The 20112-nt window shown below is 37.0% G+C and overlaps 2 protein-coding genes and 1 pseudogene across 5 annotated transcripts; 1 reads left to right on the top strand and 2 right to left on the bottom strand.

The window, feature by feature from the left end:
* Window positions 1-1125: 1125 nt before the first annotated feature.
* Window positions 1126-3878, bottom strand: EMB1692 (Ubiquitin carboxyl-terminal hydrolase family protein). Its single transcript, XM_021947928.2, has 2 exons — window positions 3541-3878; window positions 1126-2857 (listed from the first exon to the last, which is right to left on the bottom strand). The coding sequence occupies exon 2, from the start codon at window positions 2641-2643 to the stop codon at window positions 1198-1200; it is 1446 nt and encodes a 481-aa protein (XP_021803620.1). The 5' UTR covers window positions 2644-2857; window positions 3541-3878; the 3' UTR covers window positions 1126-1197.
* A 309-nt stretch (window positions 3879-4187) lies between these two features.
* Window positions 4188-15349, bottom strand: LOC110747483 (zinc ion binding/nucleic acid binding/hydrolase). 4 transcript variants are annotated; one of them, XM_088246649.1, is made up of 15 exons: window positions 15011-15345; window positions 14712-14901; window positions 12684-13186; window positions 12440-12544; window positions 11501-11765; window positions 11339-11401; window positions 9148-9222; window positions 8938-9071; window positions 8325-8395; window positions 8137-8224; window positions 7893-8033; window positions 7600-7817; window positions 6419-6692; window positions 6069-6296; window positions 4188-5206 (listed from the first exon to the last, which is right to left on the bottom strand). In XM_088246649.1, the coding sequence occupies exons 1-15, from the start codon at window positions 15101-15103 to the stop codon at window positions 4769-4771; spliced, it is 2886 nt and encodes a 961-aa protein (XP_088102775.1). In that variant the 5' UTR covers window positions 15104-15345; the 3' UTR covers window positions 4188-4768. The 4 variants fall into 4 exon arrangements, with proteins under 4 accessions (XP_088102775.1, XP_021803367.2, XP_088102776.1 ...); XM_021947675.2 differs by having other exon boundaries at window positions 8938-9056; window positions 15011-15344; XM_088246650.1 differs by having other exon boundaries at window positions 5068-5206; window positions 6069-6300; window positions 15011-15349.
* Window positions 15350-18217: 2868 nt separating this feature from the next.
* Window positions 18218-19397, top strand: LOC148297417 (uncharacterized; annotated as a pseudogene).
* Window positions 19398-20112: the final 715 nt, after the last annotated feature.

Below are 20112 nucleotides of genomic sequence, written 5' to 3'. Positions count from 1 at the left end.
TGACCAAACACCTTATTTTGCTTCATGCTGTCACTTCAACATGAATAATAAATCACATCGATCGAGAAAGCATTGCTACTGAGCAAACTCTAAAGCCACTAAACCTAAACCAAGTGTGCAAATACATATGTACATAAAAACACCATGTATGGATGAATGTAAATAACGTAGAACATTCCAAAAATCTGGGAGATTGGTAGCACACTAACTCAAGCATACCTGAAATCTGGTGCAGAAGACATTTGGTATATCAGAAAATATAACATCCCACTTAAGAAGGCCAAAAATAGGGAATAAAATGCCACTCTCTACATGAACACCCTGCCATACTCCTTCCCCAGCATACTGCTGCAGCCTGCAGGGCTAGTTGCTCCACCCCTCATTGCTCCCCATCTTCTCCATTAAACCTACTCTACATACCAATCACAGAATTTAAAGGTCCCCCTTGAACATGAACTTAACTTGTCAGTACGAAAAACCGAGTCAACAGGACAAGCGATACTGTAATATGTAAAAGAAATCAAATAATTCAACTTTCGACTTGAGAATTTAAGAAGCATATTGCAATTATGCGATTACCTCCACGATCTGCCACCATCGGAAAAATGTTTGACCCGTATCTGTCCACACAGCAGGTCTTGTACTATGTGGTCATCGGAAGCCAATTCCTCAGTTTAGGAGCATAAACTAGGGATACAACCAAATCTAGAGTGATCCACCAAAAATGCTCCATTTCATCAATGACGATAATTAAATGCACTGGAAAGAATTAGGGTTATACCATCGGCGAAGCAATTATAGTCTAAAGGGGTTCCGGAACTTCACAAAAGAATCAAAACAGAGCCTTCCTTTGATCCAAAAAGACAGGGCTCACAGGAATCCTGCAATGTTTAGCCCAACTAGGAAATAATGGTTTCTCCTAAGATTTGCCTTTTGAAAATTTTCTATTTAACAAATTGATTTTTACCATTACGCTATTTGAAAATGAAGTTGTTATGTCTTTAGTATTTTTTTCAACTGAAGATAACCAACGTATTTTTGAAAATTTAACCTTGAAGTTAAGGGTCATTGTGCTTTATATATATGTCGATATATTGTAATACTTCATCTTTACATTCATTCATATAACTGCAAAAATAACACCCTCACCGCTTTGATTATTTTCAGGTAAAATATGTACATTTGTGACATTCTCTGCTACCAAGGTTCCATAGGTTGCTTCCCGCCACCAAGAACAGAATGAGCATCAACAGTCCAAAACTGCCCATTCTCCCTGTAGTCCACTGTCTCAACCTTCTCATCATCATCATCATCCAAATACAAATCTTCAGACTCAAACAAACTCTGAAAACCGTCATCATAATCGTCATCATTGTCATCATACTCAAACTCATCACTAGCATCACCAATCTCAGTGTTGTTATCGCGAGCTTTCCTCCTCTCTCTTCTTAGTCTCTTGCTTTCCCTGACCAACTCCATCAACTTTTCCTTTATCACCAAAGTCTCTTTCTTCTCCAACAGCGCACCCTTATCATCAAAACCCTCCACCAAGAACACAGAATCTCTCTGCCCTTTCAAGCTCACGTAGAATAACTCTGGGTGCCGCATGATCATCCCTCTCAATTTGTTTGGCAGCACAAACTCTTTCCTAAAATGAGTCAAATGGTCTATCAAAGTTCTCTTTTCAACTGTCATTCCTAGCACTTCTCTCACCACCAAACAAGCTCTCTTCTCCGCCTCAATTGACTCTTTAGGCAAGTCTGAGACAGGGGTATTGTATGGACACACATCTGGAATTTCTTTAAACTTGAGCAAAAAATCTTGGTGACGCCTCTTCAAATTTAGCCCCTTTCGAAGTGTCAACTGCTTAAACTTCAAAGGCCTGTCTACTATTAGCTCACGCGATTTAATTTTAGGAGACTGTAAAGGCTTTGCCAAGGCTTGGTCCCAGGAGACAAGCTCAAGCGCACGGCCATAGGAGGTGTCAACAGTCTTGAATTTATTTGGATGGTCATTGCATAAACGAGAGCGGAAATTAGGGGGAAGACCAAGATCTGGAGCTACATGAACCAACTTTGACAGAAGTAGCCGGTGATGAGAAGAGAGCATAAGAAGTTTCTGGAGTTTGGTGGCCAAAGAGTCGGAGATGGCAGATTTGAGACTTAATTCCTGAGCTGCAAGGGCTGCTGCAGCTGGGGTTAGACGGACACAGAGTTGTGATAATGACTTGGTTGCGTTGACTGGCAACGGAGGTGTTGGGATTGAGAAGAGTTCGAAAATGGTAGGATAACGATGGATCATTGAGATGATGGACCGTGGCTTTGATAGGGAAAGATAGGATCGACATTTATAAAGAATATGAATTGGAATAAAGCATTTTGGTTTAGAGAGGAGAAGTGTTTGTAGCTTTTGGACAAAACGTATCTTGTTCTGCTTCACAACATGCCTGTCCAGTGAAGGACTACGGACAGTTTTGACAGATGAGCACGATATTGAAAAAGAGATATTTTGTGAGATCCTGTTGATTTTATAATTCTTCTTGACTGTACCTAATAAGCAAGGAGGATAGTGAGGGAGGAAGCTGGAATTGAGAGAGGTGATGGGCCAATTCCTTTGCAATGAGGAAGGCAAAGACAACTCCATCTTTCACAATTACAAGATCTAAACCCTACACAAGGATTATGAAGCGTATAACAATACCATCCATCTCAATATTATCCACATGAGATGAGAGTGACATAAAGAATTTCCCTTTAGTTGTTTCTTATGAGCAAAATGGTCACAAAGAAGCACAACCCTCAAAGCTAGACCTTGTTGCAACTCTTTTTATCATCTTCACTGGAACATATAGTTGTACCTATAAACACAAAATAAATAAATTCATGTCATATAATAAGATCATTGAAAATGGTTTAGAATACATGCATCAACCCTAATTGCAGGCAAGCAAACACAATTTCAACCAAAGTGGAAATAATAGTGCGCTTAGGAAAACTGATATCTATAAATGGAAAGAGAAAACCAGCATATCCCATATTCAGAAGGAAGACATTGTACACCTACAACTAGAAAAAAAAAAAACCAATATATTAACTGAACTTAACTTAAGCACCAGAAGACAGAACTCTTCTCCATAAGGAATCCTACTTCACTATCCAAATCCACAACATTTTCAATCGGAAATGAAACCAATACTAAGCTTTCTCTAAAGAAAATTTGAAATTTCTGTTGGGTATTAAGCTAAAAATCCCAGCGGTTCATCAACACAAACCCTGCGAAATAATAACCAAGCAATTATAATATCATATCAGCAAATGCGACAATGGCATATTTGTATTTGAGCAAGATACATATTTACACAGAGAGAGAGAGAGAGAGAGAGCAGTGATTGCAACTCGCAAGAACTCTAAAAAGAATTCAAATCAAACTATTCAAAGCAATAAAAACAACAGAAACAGAATTACAATTGATCAATAAGACATACCCAGAAACCCTAAGGGAAAAACAAAAGTTGGAGACAGCATAAAAACAAGCACCTACCTGAAAACAGAGGGTTTGTGGTGAAAAGGAAATGACTGAAAACTTGTTATGATTTGCAGAGTCTGGAAAGCAAAGAAAGGAAGAGAAAGCGCTCCTCCTCCTGCCCCTTTTCTGTTTTCTCTATCTATATCTGCGTGCGTATGTGTAAAATTGTGAGGAGTTTAGACGAAGCACATTTGCAGGGTGTTAAGCTACTCACTCATATTAACAATGTTTATGTGCGAAAGTGGATAAGCGAGGCGAAGGTGACAGCTTTAAATCGAAAGGGTATTTCTTACAAGAGGTCATGTGAAAATTACTCATGCAAGTTTTACACTATCCGATCATTACCACTCTAGCTAGAAAAGGTTTTTTAATCGAGTTTTATTTTAGTCCTCCAATTTTTAATTGGAATGGATTTTATTTTATTTTATTTCTTTCTTTCCCAATACGAAAGTGCAATGTTTCTTGAACTTGTATTCGAGTTTTATTTTGTTTCTTCAGTTCAATTTTAGTCCTCCAATTGTCCCATTCATGGCAATTTGGTCAATTCGTCAAATTTTATCAATATATGTCCTTGAAAATGGGTAGGGTGTGTGATTTGTACATGAATTAACGGTTATGCCCCTCAAATTGGTGAAAGGAGACCACAATCCCAGCGAAAGAAAGAGAAAAACAATACTTCCGTTTCATTCTCAAGGTTCTTGAAGAACTGTTATATTTAAAATAAATATTTTGTTCCATGTGTAAACATGAGGACGTCAGGAATACAAATATTTCAGTTATATTCACGCATATGATCAACATTTGATACCGTACTAGTAAACCTGTTCCTCCAAGTTCAAGGAAACGCCTAAAATATCAGAGAATATGGCCTTTGCCAATGCCAACTAAGCGTTACAAATAAATGGCACAGAAGTGCCTGAGCTCATAACGGCTCAAGCAATGTCATCATTAACAAATCTCCAGAAAAGGTTGAATCCAACCAGAGAAACCTCCTCAATATTCATAATCAACTTCTTTCCATGGTACGTCTCCAAAGGTGAAATCCCCATTGGGCAAAGAAGTATCTTCATGTCCTGGGATTGCTTGCTCCATAAATACTAGTGATCAAACGGTTAACTTCCGCAAAATCCCATCAAATTGCTTTAATTTCCAATCCTTGTAAATTATTGTCTGTAGGTCTTTCATGCATCTTCAAAGTCCTCATTACATGCTTCCAATGGAGGACCGAAGCAGCACATTAAATTCACAAAAGCGGGCTCACTTTACAGACCTCAGCATTGAACCCACAGTCCATTAAAAGCAGCAGCCATGCCCGCTGCTGTTCGGAGAGTCTATCCCTGGGGCCTTTAACTTCGACAAGCTTGGCTTCACCTCTGTAATTCCCATGGAAACGCCACAACAATAAATCTGGCATTCCGCTTGACCAGCTTCGATAATCTTGTGCTAGATGTCGACAGAATGAGGCCAAACAAGGGCCACCGATGCATGTAACAGCTGCCCGAAGCTCAGAGAGGGAATGCCGGTCCCAGTTAACTCCTCTACATGCGGTTCCCTCATGTAATTCCCATGAAGTGATGAGGATCTCCTCAGCCATGCCATCATGAATACTCTGTAGGTGAGATTCTATATGGCTCTTTCTCACTAGATAAAAGCTATCAGTCTCCAAATCCAAGGGAGCAGTCTGCAAAATAGGAATTTTATTTCTTCATTTTTTTTTCCAAAATAAGTCAAATATATTGAAGAAAAGACCATGTACAGAACTTTAGACATGAAAAGTGTTGACGAAAAAAGTGTTTAATCCAAGCAAGTTTGATAGTATCCGGTATTTTATTAATTTAATTGTCTATAATGAGGCCTTATAGTAACAGAGTTATAGATATCAGACATACTGATGAGCATGAAGCCAATATTACTTTGTCATATTTCACCTCTTTTGTTCCCTCTTATTCAAGCACTTATATTTGTGTTTCTCTCTCTCAACATTCTTTTATTTCTCTTCCTGTTCTACATCAACTTTGCGATAGCCTTATAATTGAAAGATTAAACTATTGAAGTTAAAACTTGTATCTGATCAAATCTTGGGTGTCAGCTGGCAAACAAGATCACTCTCCCTTCTTCTGCACTCCTGCATCTATCACCTCCTATAAATTTTGAACCTATTCAAATTCTTAAGTGCTACGAGTCCACCCCCTTTAAATTCAGATTAAAGTACAACAGTAGAAACCAAACACCACCTTATGCTCTCTCTTATTGATCGGTCCCCCTTCTTGAAATTCAGACTTAAAGTATACACAGTAGCAGAAACCAGACACCATATTATGCTTCATGCCTCTAGGTTGCCAGCTTCAGTTGTCACTTACCACTCCAACAAGAGTAATAAATGACATCTATAGGCCAAGCAATGCAACTGAGCAACCTCTGAAGGACCAGGCATGAACACCACCACACCTAAGCCAAGCATGCAAATGCATATATATACATGTATGCAGGAATGTATAAAAAGTAGAAAATTTCAAAAAAGTTTGAAGCTTGGTAGCACATACCTGAAATCTGGTGCGGAAGACGTTTGGTATATCAGAAAATATAATATCCCACATAAGAAGACCAAAAATAGTTAACCAAATGCCACTCTCTGTATGAACACCCTGCCATCCTTCTGCAGCATAATGCTGCAGGGCTAGCTGCTCTACCCCACATTGCTCCCCATCTTCTCCATAAAACCTGCTCTTCATACCTATCACAGAATTTAGAGGTCTCCCTTGAACATGAACCTAACTTGTTGGTCAAAAGAACTGAGTCAATAGGAACAATGGTACTGTAAGATGTAAAAACAAATTAAATAACTCAACTTTGACTTGAGAGTTTAACAAGCATATTACAATTAAGTGATTACCTCCATGATCTTCCTCCTGACGGACTCTGCAAAACTAGGAGTTTTCCATCGCCTTGGTGGTTTTCCTAACCGAAGGACTCTCCTTTGAAGTGCCACTCTTGAACCAGCGCGCACCCATCGATCCAGTAACCCATTTTCAGCAACAGAAAGGCTCTCATTAAGATATCCCATGTGCTCCAAGTCAATTGACAACCTCAGTGTCCAATATCCTCTTCTACCATCACAAGTGAAGCACTTTAGCAGCCGCTTCAGTAGATATATTGCATCACTGTACCTGAGTGGAAGACAAAAGTTATCTCAGCCTGGGAAACATTACAACTAGACAAAGGTAGGTGTAATCAACATCAGTTCTCCTTAGAACTTTATGTGCGAAGAGCTGACCAAACCAGTATAGTAAATAATATCATATATTTGATTCAATTTCATAGATGTTAGCAACCGTTGGTGGTTTATGCAAAAAATGTGGACTCCAAAATTCAGTGTCCATCAATCGACTCTCCTTTCTCTATTTTTTATTTTAATTTCAGAACTTATTAGGGGATCTTGGGGTCTACTAGGGTAGGGTTTAAATTATTTATGGACTCTAGGGTTTAGGGTTTGGGGTTTAAGATTTAGGGCTCTTTTAGACTAAACGAATAGATCAAATAAGGTTATTGGCATTTATTAGGGTAGCATTTAGGAAGAACTGGGATACGATATGTCAACTGTATGTTTTATGACCTTTAAAGCACCGACAAATTGAGGGCAGAAGCAAACCATTTCTGGCCACGATTAACATTACATTTTGCTGTGTTTCAAACTAATTGTTAAGATTTCAGAGAGACAAACCAACTGCCCACAACTACCCAGATATTGTCCCCAACTTAACCACCATCAAGGCCTAGGTGTTATTAGTAGTAGAACCACTCAGTTACATATTGTATTTATTTTGTCAAGTTTCCAATGTGGTAGTTTTACATTCTTCAACAACACGTATCCACTATTCCAGGAAAAGTTTATAACACAAATGTTAATTGGCCACATTAAAAGAAGAAACATGAAACAATTCAAAGTGAGTTATGGCTGCTCAAACATGCTTATGAGGTCAACATAAGTTAACTTAAAAATCCCAGACAGAGAACATGTAATTTGTGCAGCAGAAGCATTCACGTAAATATAGACAGGTAATTCCAAGATCATACCTATGCTCACGCTCAAGAAAGGAAATTCCAAGTAAAACCACTTTTGAGTAGACATATTTTGCAGAAAAGCAGGAAAGAAATGGAGCCATTGATTCAGAGGTTAAAGATTGAGTTGATTCACTGGATATACGGGAATCAGCAACATCAATGCATTTTATCACCAATTCAATGTTGCTTCCATCCAGAGCTTCATCTATTATCTGTGCGACTTCAATGGCCTGCAAGAAAAGACCATGAGATATGGTAATGGTGATGAAGGTCTTCAATGTTTTTGCATACATACAAAGCAACACCTCTTCATAAGCAAGCAAGCCATCTCGACCTGAGAAACTTTGTTGTGAAATTATGCACTTGTAATTTGGATACTTGACTATTCCCAAATCCACCAGTAGAAATGCTGATAAATCCTGCTCTCCATTCAGGAAGAAAAGCCTCTGCATATAATTAAAAAGAATCACAATAAAACTATTATTTCTAACCTGGCCTTTCCGGATTACTGTGGTAATCTTAATTAATCATTAGAAGACATGAAAGCACCTCAGCACGCCAAATGAGGGAATCTGCTTTTAAAGATATCCTAACACAGGCACCTGTTCGATCCAAAACCATACAAGGTAGTAATGGGCTGTACATCACAAATTAACAGGAAATAGAGAATTTAGAATTTTCTCATGAAGTCACATAATCAACATATTAAAAGGATTGCGATAGAAAACAATTAATACCATAACTCCTCTTTGTACAAAGAAATAAGAGATGCAATAAGATCCTGCTTTCTCATGGCACGATGGCAATTCTGTAGCATCAATAGAAGTAGCAAAGTTTCAGAGAAGGTCCATGGATAACAAAGCAAGAAAATCCTGAGACTGGATTCCAACAATTATAGAGAGTAACATGTGAGTCCAGTATCAACACTACTTAATTCAAGGCCAAGGATTTCACGGCATAAAAGGGAGAAAAGAAAGAGCTGAAGATACATATAAAAGCACAGCCTTTAACTTTTAATACACATTCACTTACATCAACACATGAATATATGCATGCACAGATACACTGTCATGTAACTTCAGTCTATCACAATGAGCAAAATGTTTGACCCGTATCTGTCCACACAGTAGGACTCGTACTATGTAGTCATCGAAAGCCAATTCGTCACTTTAGGAGCATGATTTAGGGATACAACCAAATTTAGAATGATCCACCATAAATGCTCCATTTATTGTCAAAGATGCATATTGATTGATTGTTATAAAATTGCGTCTATAATAAATTTATGCAAACATTATTGCGGACAGAATCAAACCCAAAATCTCTGTAGGAATATCATTATATGCCAACCTGCTTAAGCATGCATAAAATTTCACGTAGTTCAGATACAGTGAGCAAATCCAAAATCTCCTTTATATCATCATCACATAGTTCATTTGGAATTCCAAAGCAAGATGCATAACCTGTTTCTGCAGGACGAAAAACTAATCTGCCATCAACCTTAATCTGGAATTTTGAAGAGAAAACATACAGCATATCCAACTAATAGTATTGGATTACCAGATAGCCCCTTCACTGCTTGATCAAGATCCAACACTTCTGGGTATGAAATAGCTGATAGCCGAAACCATGGCCCTGAGAGAGAAGACCAACGTATAAATCACTAAATCATTTTTGGAAAGAAAAAAGGGCAGGAAACGTTATAGTTTCACTTGGATTACGTAGGTGCATAACGTCTCCGAGTCTTTAACATGTTTTTAGCCAAAATATGTGGAATAGTTCTACAGTTTCTACTAGGAATAGCCTTTTTAGTGCTAGATGAATGTAAAATAATGGATTTTGTGCAATGTTGAAAGGGTCCTGATATAATGGCATCAACCAGATTGTAATAAAGCATGAAAATCTAAAGCTAAAGATGTAAAGCACAAAAATTAGCATTTTCTAATCAACCGTTTCATATAGAATAAGTCCGTAATGTCAATGTTTAAATGAGCATGATAATGACCATCCCATAAATAAGTAGAGGTCTGCTTCACATATATTAGCTCAAAACTATGACCTGAAATGAATGTTCCTAAAAAAATTTAAGTGATATCCCAGAATTTAAAGCAGAAATGAAAAGGGCTGTGGAGTAGGAAAAAAGAAAGAAGCTATTATAAGCTTTAAGTTATTTATATACACTAGAGCGAGACATTTGTGATCAGCATACTTAACCAGGCAACACAACCATGAAGCAGTACATATTTGCATGAACCACAGCAAGCTAGTTGCACCGATACAGATACGGGTACGGCGATACGATACGCCGATACGGCAAATTTCCAAAAACTAGGATACGGGTACGGCACCGATACGGCAATTAAAATAACATATATTTAAAAATATATATATAAATAGAAAAATTGATATTTCATCCATAATAAGTTCAAAACATAACAAAACACATAACGTCATTGATAAAAAAAAAATTAACTAATACATATACAAAACAATTAGTAGGCTATTAGGCAGCTATTTCCAAAATATAAGTCCATTTCGGCACCTTGAGGAGCTATTTCCAAAATATAAGTCCCACCCCAATATTACCCATATACCCATTATCTAATTAACAACACAGCAAGAATCAGAAGAAAACTTTGAGGAGCGACGGCGACGGCGATAGATTCTGAGATGGCGATGGGCCGACTCCGATTGCTGGTGGTGGGTTCTTCTCTTCCTTCTTCTTCTTCTTCTTTTTTGGTTGCCGCTGAATTCCAAATGACCTAGCCTCTCAATAGAAGCAGGGTCTTTAAAATTCTAAGTTTTAAGTTTACAAACCCCAAATTTTCAAAATATTTTTGTTTTTACCCCTTGGCGTATCGATGGAGTATCGGTGCCGTATCGTCAAGTCAACATCCCAAAAAAGTCTACGATACGCCACATGGCGTATCAGATACGTATTGGTGCCATGTCGTATTGGCGCCGTATCCGATACAAGCGTACCCCAGAAATCTGGCCAAAGAGTAAAGAGCAATACTACCATAAGACCCATTGATCAGACTACCCAATCAATCCCAGGATCATAGCATGGAAAAACGATGCAGGTAAACAATATAGAATGCAATACAAATTGCCTAAAATGTTGTGTTATACAGGATGGACTTAAAATTACATCTGTGCAGGTAGCGAGGGAGGGAGTGGGTAATGACTGTCTTGCGTTGGGAGTCATGGAAAAAAGGATTAGATAGTGTGCATTGCATATTCATATTATTGAGGCAGAGGAGAAAAGCATCTGTCAGCTAAATCATATGAGGTGCTGTTCATGGACAGGAAGAAACACAGAGACGAAACCCTAGACTTCATGTAATTGGTAACCTTGAGGCAACTTCGAGACACACTCTGGGCATCCAAAAGGATCAATTGGATCTCCAAGAGAATATGAGAGATGAGGAGATGACGACCCTCATGGATAGTGCTAGTGGCATCAAGAGTAGTAGGGTTAAAAATTATTCCACATGTGAAGTTTAAAACATCATTCACTATGTTGTGCTCTGTGCATGTCTTGTTAATGACCAGAATGACTAGGATTAGGAGGTACCATCGGAAACAACGTTGTGCATAACATAGAGTCTAGGCTAGCTTATGGTCAACCATGATCACAAGATCCCTTACAGTATTCGGCACAATAAATGGAAAACAACACAACACAAAACAATAACAGCAATGCTTAAACCATGACCCGTATGAAACATAATCTGCATAGAAAAAAAACCTTTCCGTGTATAGAGCCGAACAAATAGCCTCTGACTATCATCTGACAGTGAAGTAAATAACTCTGCCAACAATATACGTATAACAGTCATCAGTGTTGTGAAATAGTTCAAGGAACTAATAATAAATCATCGATTCATAATACAAGCAATTGAATTGATACCTATGAAATTCTTTTCGTCTTCTGTCAAGAGGTGAGAATTGCTTTTCAAAACATCGTGTATGAAAACACAAAAGTTCTCCTGATACTTTATTGCACTGGGTGGACAAGACTTTGTTGATTCAATTGCTTGCTGAGCATTTTTCCATAGACATTTGAAAGCCTTGTCATTATAATATATCTTAGCACCACGCGACCCAGTCTTGTGGGACATGATCTGTATTGGGACAACATCAATAGAATTCTTTGGAACAGAGATCACGGATCCCTGAAAGAAATTCCACATGAAGGACAATCAGAACTTTATCCAGCAGGCCATTACTTAAGAAATGTCAGCTTAAGACGCTTTAAAAATCATATATAATCATAGAATGGACACGAAGCTTCCACTGCCTATTCCCTATAGACCAAGTGAGGCAGTTATCTATCTTTTGTTATCTGCCACCACTGGAATTTTACCTTATTAACGAATGAATATCAGAAAAAAAGTTATGCTAAATAAAACTAAGCAAGCAAAAGAAATGTGGCAGAGGTCAAACACGCACACACATATGTTAAGTTAGCTTACATTGGGGTGTTTGCATGTAAGAAAAATGCAAGCATCTTATCTCAGGCATGCTATCAAATGAATGGAACTGTCTATTTTTTGGGTTATCTTTCAAGGATCATCCATGCAAAAGAACAACCAAATGAGAAATTGTTTAGCCGTTTGCTTTCCATCATTATCATTTCATCTTCCTATGACAAACTGTTTGTTTGTACAGTTTACATGATCAATACTTTCAGACTGGCTGGATTTTAAAAGGGATGACTATTGCAGAATGACCAAAAAATAGACGGTTCTTATCACTGAATTGCATTTTGAGGTAGCCTAGGAAGGATGTTCCCATTCTTTTTAAATGAGGACATCCTCACTTGAAAATTATCCTAAATGTATATTACCTCAAAGTTTAGGAAGTACTTCTCCATCAGAGGAGACAAATACTGAGCTAGCTTGCGAGGGAGAAAACCAAGCACTTTGTGGCATCCTGAATCTGAAGAAATAACCTAACCCAAAAGGACCATGTAATGCATGGAAATTAGAACTTAATAAAATTAAATCTAAACAACAGATAATTAATATATAAATAAAGAATACACAAAACATCAAATCCTCAAAGAGAAAATCGCAAGAAAATAAATGAACCTTAATGGCATTTGGATCTTTAGGGTTATCAGGGTCTCTTAAAAGAGAAATTCTAGCTCCAAGGTCTAACTTATTTCCATTGCTAAATCTACGGCCAACGATAAAAGTTTCAAGAATGACCCCAGATATGTCGTCCACAGTAACAGTCATCTCAACATCAGGCACCTCATTCTTTAGGGCCCATGAGAGATCATCAACATTGGCATTGATCCTGTCCTTGAGAATTGGGTTTCCACACATACCAACTTGATTTTGCATATCATCCATTAAATTTAACGATGATCCACATACATCATCATCCCTTTCTTCAACAGCACTGATGTCAGATAATCCATGAACCACATGCTGTACATGACTGTCATCATGTGCTGCATGAAATAAATCATTTCCTAACTCTTTCGAATAACAGGTACGAGTTTGAACTTTTGATTCTGGGCAGAAGTTTAACTCTAGGAGTGTGCGTTGGGTCAGCTTCCGCTTAGTTCCCCTTGACAGGCACACATCTGCAAGAAATTTGTAAAGGTATTCAATTAAATTCAGTTAACGGAAAGTTTAAGAAATCACAACATTAAATAAAGAAGCTGAGATTACATCATAATATGATTCCTTAAATCCCCATAACAGAAAACTAGGGCGTATGAATCTAATAGATGTCTTTTGTGGACCATAATACACGTTACATAGTGCAGAAAATCAACAATTCAATTTTTTAATTATCTTAAGAGAATTCGGATATAACTAATACTTGCAGTATGAATACTTTGCTTTCTGCTGAGCAGTTATTATCTCATACAAGTAAAACCCTGCTGAACTTCCCGTTTTATGTGAAGAATATAGGTAAAGTCCTCTCACACAGTAAAGACTGATGATTCTCAAAACACCATTCAGAGTCTAGATTTATAAAGAAAATCAAGAGACAGCATCATTCAGAAACTGATAATATCTCCACACAAAAATTCTATAAGAAACACAAATGCTATGAGCAAAGAAAAGTGGGTTGAACCAAATGTCCATCTAAACTGTACGATCACCCACAATCATAAATGCAAATTACAATAAGAACCAAAGGTCCTCCCTAATCAAGAAGAATAACACTTAAAATAATATCTCTAAACCATTTGGGAGAAGATGTCCAAAAAGAAGCTACAAATTTGATTTTATCCCAAAGTAACTCCATCTCCTCTTCCCTGTCTTCAAAGGCCGTCTTATTTTATTCCAACCAAACTATCCATATGAGAGCCAAGACTGCGCACCTCAAAAGAGTAACTGCTTTTTTGTTATTCAACACTAGCAAAGAACACTCAACAAACAAAAAATAAAAATTCTGAGGACAAAACCACACCTTACCAAACACCCAGCCGGCCCATAATTTCCTTGTGAACAAGATGTCCATCTAAACCAAGTACTATCACCTCAATAATAAATTAAAATCACGATCAAATAAAATTCCAAGGACAACCCCAGACCAGACCAAGCACCCCCAACAATTCCCCTTCTTTTTAACACAAGGTACACTAATGCATTGATAAGCATGAAGGGGGTCTTTTTCTTTGTAGCAGTTCACAAGCATTTACCTTCATGAACGGCCCACCAACAGAAACCTTGCACTTTAGTAGGAACCGCAGCCTTCCAAATCAAGTTAGATAGCTCAAAGATAGGATCTCTATTCTCTGTTATAATTAAGATTATGTCGCTTAGGTTCATTAACATCCTTTCCCAATCAAATTCAGGTTCTTCAAGTTGATGCATGGAATAGTTCCACCTCCTTGTGACTCCATTAAAATTGGGAAGCCGAAAAGCACAATGCTAATGATGTTAACAAAGCAACGTCTTGGCAAACTAATCAAGGCACCAGCTAAGTGTCTCCCTATTTAACTATACAAAGTAAACACCATTCTACACTAACACCAATGCTTTGGGACTCTCAAACATTAGGAAGAGAACAGCCCCCTTAGTGTGAAATCAAACCGAAATGTCAAACTCATTCTGCAAAAACAAAACAAACAGAAAGCAGGATAAAGAAGGTACCCAGATGAGAATTGATGATGTTGCTTTGGCCACTGACTTTGTTTCCGCAAACAGGGCAAGTAACTCTCTCATCTACAAGCCCCACCGCACTGTATTCAGTGTTTCCTTGTTCTTCTTGATTCGACGACCCTTCTATGTTATCAATGCTAACGATTTTTCCATTTTCATCAGCATGCAGATTCAATGAGCTCTGAAAACAAACAAAACCGCAACATCAATTTAGTAATAATTCAATGATAAAATGATAAAAGTTTGAAATAAAAAATAAAAATTTTGAAGACGAATATTAGGGAGAGTGCCTGGGTAGGGGAGGAGAGGAGTGATTGGCGGTTTGGAAGGCATCGCCTGCGTTTGCCCACCAATCGAATCAAGCTTTCTCTTCCCTTCAACATCTTCACATAGTGACTTGAAGGGATTCGAAGCTTCAATTTTTCATTTTGGTGCCCTAATTTTTATATCCCACTCTCTCTAATTTCTTTTTTCTTTTTCTTTTTCTTTTTTGTGAAAATCCCACTCTCCGTCGCTTCCCTCTCTTTGCTGCTTAAAATATAAAAGTCCCGCCAAACCCTTCCAGATGCCAGCTTTTTTGGTACCATCTTTAGATATGAATTTTAATATTCGAATAAGATTTTTTTTTTTTTTGTCATTCCTGGAGAGGAGGAGCGGGGGTCTTATATTGGCTTTCCTCAAGATTGTTGTCTATCTGCGAATCAAACCCAGGCACTTGGGGAATAGGGAGAGTTTGGCCCACTTTTAGGCATGTTTACGTATCAATAATGGGTATGTGAGGAAAGGGAATGATTTCCATTCCTGACTTCCTCTGCGTTTACTTGCAATCAGGAATGAAAAAAATAAGTGAGCCCTACATCAAAATCCGTAATCACATCCCCTCAAAACCAAGTATCAGATCAACTAGGGGGGGTAGTCGATACGATTCCCATTCATGTTTTCCCTCATTAACTTCCAAAAATATCCTTACCACTTTACCATAATTCCAATACAACCCAAACCCTAAAAAAAATAAAAACTCACGCATGTATTTTGTTTAGATAATTACTATTCTAAGAATGTATTTTGTTTAAATAATTACTACAAAGTGATTGATGCTGTTTGGCCTGTAGATTTAAATAATTCAAGATTTTTTACAGTCTCTCTTCCATTTCATAATTCTATTGTGTTTAGAGTTCCAATCAATGAATGGATATTGATTGGCGTTTTTAGCTTTCACATGAGACAAAAAAAAACTAAACCCTTCGTCTGTCTCACATAACAACACATCCCTAAACACAAATACAACAAACCAGTGATATTAAATTTCCATGATATTACTTATGCTGTCATTGGATCCCACAAGAACGGGTACAACTTTCCATGTTTTTCAGGTAGGACTTCCAGTTTTTCAGTTTGACATTTGATCTTTCACAAAGGCTTGTAGGGTGAAAAATATGTGACCATCAGCAGCATAAGAATCTTTTCACATATGCTAACTATTTTTCATATCACATATATATTTTTTCATGTCTACAGCAAAAAAAAGACAACAATCTTCTGTTGTAATACGTAGACTTTACCCCAAACTGTATATTTAATTTTACAATTTTAGTTCTTTGCAGGTGTCAATAAAAGTGACTGTGAGTATATCTTGTTGAGCACATAAGCAATATCATATCCCAAATTAGGTAAGATTCTTAAAATTCAACTTTCTCAGATACTGATTTATTGATATCTCGAATAATATATATATATATTTTAATGTCATGTAGACAAATGGCTCGATTAAGTTTGTCCACAAAGAGGAAACTACGTGTTACTATAAATGCTTTGATTGTCTACCTTCGAATAATATTTGTTGTATGTGCTGCGAGTTATGTCTATGCATGCTTAGCTTATCGAAAAAGTCGTCGACCAAGTCTTCCTTCGGTGATAAGAGTTTACAAACAACTAGAATTCCTACATGGACTAGTTTATGAGAGTGATACTACATGTATTGACCAACTAAGGATGGATAGACAATCTTTTCGTAAGCTTTGTCAAATTTTGGTCACTAAAGGAGAACTACGATCGACCCGAAACATGTCCACAGAGGAGATGGTTGCAATTTTTTTAAATATTCTTGCACACCATCATAAGAATCGCGTCATAAAATTTAATTTTACTAGATCGGGACGAACTGTTAGTAAATATTTTCATGAGTGCTTGAAGGCAATGATTTGATGCCAAAAGGATTTTTGGAAATTACCTGAACCCGTACCTGAGAACTCAACAGACTATAGGTGGAAGTGGTTTAAGGTATGCACTATTTATAGCTATGAAATTATTCAAAACAAAAATATTAATTTTCTTTTAAGAACCTTATTAATAATTTTTTATATTTTAATATAGAACTGTTTAGGAGCATTAGATGGAACCTATATTAGAGTGAAGGTATCGGAACAAGAGAAACCAAAGTACAGAACAAGGAAGGGTGAAATAGCAATGAATGTTTTGGGAGTTTGCTCTCAAGACTTGCAGTTTATATATGTTTTGGCTGGATGGGAGGGTTCTGCACATGATAGTCGAATCCTTAAAGATGCTTTGAGTAGGAGGAATGGACTAAAAGTCCCTAATGGTAATATTTAAAAACTAATATTTTAATTTAGTGCATTTTCCGTTATGCATAAAATATCACTTTAGGTTTATGTCTCTTACTGTTTTGTTTTTACATTAGGTTATTATTACTTAGTGGATGCTGGTTACACCAACGGAACAGGCTTCCTTGCACCTTTTAGAGGACAACGTTATCATCTTAATGATTGGAGGGATGGCCATCGACTTGAGACACCAAATGAATTTTTCAATATGAAACATTCGAGTGCTAGAAATGTTATTGAGAGGTGTTTCGGTTTATTAAAAATGCGTTGGGTAATTCTTAGGAGTCCATCCTTTTATGATATTATAACACAACGTCGTATAATTTCTGTGTGTTGTATGCTCCATAACTTTATAAGAAGAGAGATGGCTTTGGATCCTACTGAACATCAAGTGGACAATCAACTTGTAGATGGAACTTTGGAAACAAATGATTACATTGGTACAATTGAGTCCTCAGACGAGTGGAGTGTATGGAGGCAAAACCTTGCAAATGAAATGTGGAATACATGGAATGGAAATAGGGAATAAAGACATGTGATGAACACATTATTTGTTTATTTTTATCATGTTATTTAATGTACTCAAGACTTTATTTATTTATTGTGCTTATGTAATGTATTGAATATGAACAACTAATGTGAGTTCCTGTGTTTTTAAGAACCTTTTTATTTATTCATTCATTCATTTTTTAGAGCTGGAAACTCGAAAATTTCAATATAATTACATGTTATTCATCACTTATGTAGCAGATTGATTGTTTTTCATGCCTGTGCCATTGACAACATCTGTTATATGACATTGCTTGCTTGTCATGCCTTTTGATTCAAAAACTGTATTCTTTTTTTGTTTATTTATGTAGTAGATCATTTATCGTCATGAGTTCTACTGCTACTTCAAGTGGAAAAGTAAAGGGAGGAAGGGGACAAAATAAGCGCTATTGGACAACTAAGGAGGATAACACATTGATGGAATGCTTGATGGAACTCCATCAGAATACCAATTGGCGAGGTGACTCAGGCTTTAAAAATGGATACTTGAATAAATTAGAAACTATGCTAGAAGTCAAACTTCCGAATTCTGGGTTGAAGGCATCACCCCATATTGAATCAAGGGTGAAGACTTTGAAGGGAAAATATGGTGCTTTAGCTGACGCATTATCTCAAAGTGGTTTTGGGTGGAATGAAGAGGAGATGATGTTGGTATGTGAGAAAAGTGTATTTGATGCATGGGCGAAGGTAAATCTAAGCATATCCTATTCTGTGCGTATTGAATTAAAAAATACATATGTTATGCTATGTCTTTAATATTTATTTAAGAATACTAATGCATATATATATATATATATATATATATATATATTAATTGTAGAACAAAAAGGATGCAAGTGGTTTGTATGGCAAGTCGTTTCCACATTACTATGCACTTGGAGAGATATACGGAAAAGATCGTGCTATTGGAACAAATGCTGGAAATGCTGATGATGATGAAGAAGACGTTAGGTGAGATGATGCAAGTGTTCATAAGAATAGAAGTGTGGGTGATGACTTTATTGAGGAGATGTTTTCACATCCTGATGGTGGGTCACAATATGGGGGTTCAGAATATGAGGGATCTCAATTTGAGGATGTTGAGGATTTGGAAGATGATGAGACAACCTTTACATAACCAAATCCCCAACCCTCAAGTGCCCAACAACGTGCCCAACAGAAGAGACCCACACAAGATGTAGCAAGTGGTCCAAATAATCCTCGTAGGAAGGTAAATGCTTTGAATGAAATGTCTAACAAATTTGGACTTAGGGCTGAAGTTGTAGCAGGAATGGTACCTCAGCTTGCAGGCTTGGTTAATGTTCTTTCCACAAAGAAGGATCTTGCTGATATGCAAGGTAAACTTGGTGGTGAATTGAGGAAAATAGAATTCCTATCTCCTTTGCAAGTATTTCGTATCACTAACATTTTAGCCAAAGAGCATGATTTGCTGAGGGTCTTCTTTACCATGACTGATGAAGAAAAAAAAGATTATGTATTTAATCTTATGGAGCATGGCATACAGTGATTGTGATTGATGAGTAATGGGTGAATGACTTTTGTGGAGATTATATATCTCTTCTTTCGGTAGTATGACAATTATGTATTTAATCGTATGAAGATTATGCAGGTTATTATTATTTGATTGTTTACTAGTTATGTAGGTGAAACATATATATTTATTGGAGTTTATTTTTTTCATTTGAAATTGGCTCTGGACAAAGGTGTTATTAACATGATCATTGAATTGGCTCTGCTTTTGTTGGTTTTCTCTGTTCTCTTTGTAACTGCATGGCCCTTAGGTGACTTCTTTTGTGAATTTTATCTCACTTGATCAAAGATTTCTTAGCCAGGTTAGCTTGTCTAGCTTTTGGTTCAAAATAAATTGCTGATAATTTTCTTTGATAACGGATTCCCTCTTAGTGATAAATTTGAAACTCCCTTTCCAATAGTTTGGTCTGATCTTTGCATATTTATTGTGAATTTGTGATACATTCTATAAATTCTTAGCCTTTTAGGTGCTCTGGTTCTAAATTACTTTTATTACCTATTGTGATTGCCTCGTTGAGAGTAAGCATTTTTCTGAAATTTTGTATTCATGCAAATATGGTTCTTGCATGAGCAGTAGAATATTTCCTTAGAATTCCTGGCCTGGTCTTCACCGAGGCTCTGTTGCAGTTTCCCCTTACTTCACTTGTGCAAATCATGTGCTGTGGTGAAAATGTGCAGGGCATTTAGTAATC

This window comes from Prunus avium, chromosome 1 (assembly GCF_965620075.1).
Source record: "Prunus avium chromosome 1, drPruAviu1.hap1.1, whole genome shotgun sequence".
Lineage (NCBI taxonomy): Eukaryota > Viridiplantae > Streptophyta > Magnoliopsida > Rosales > Rosaceae > Prunus > Prunus avium.
The sequence above is the reverse complement of the archived record's forward strand: the minus strand, read 5'-3'. Positions and strand labels throughout refer to the sequence as shown.

Excerpts from the sequence above, each read along its gene's own strand:
- LOC110747483 (XM_088246649.1), bottom strand. The coding sequence starts at position 15,103 with ATGTTGAAGGGAAGAGAAAGCTTGATTCGATTGGTGGGCAAACGCAGG. Across the intron at positions 9,223-11,338 it reads TCGGCTCTATACACGGAAAG|GGCCATGGTTTCGGCTATCA; the intron begins GTTTTTTTTCTA and ends CTTCTCTCTCAG. Across the intron at positions 6,297-6,418 it reads TCAGGAGGAAGATCATGGAG|GTTCATGTTCAAGGGAGACC; the intron begins GTAATCACTTAA and ends CCAACAAGTTAG.
- EMB1692 (XM_021947928.2), bottom strand. The coding sequence starts at position 2,643 with ATGGAGTTGTCTTTGCCTTCCTCATTGCAAAGGAATTGGCCCATCACC.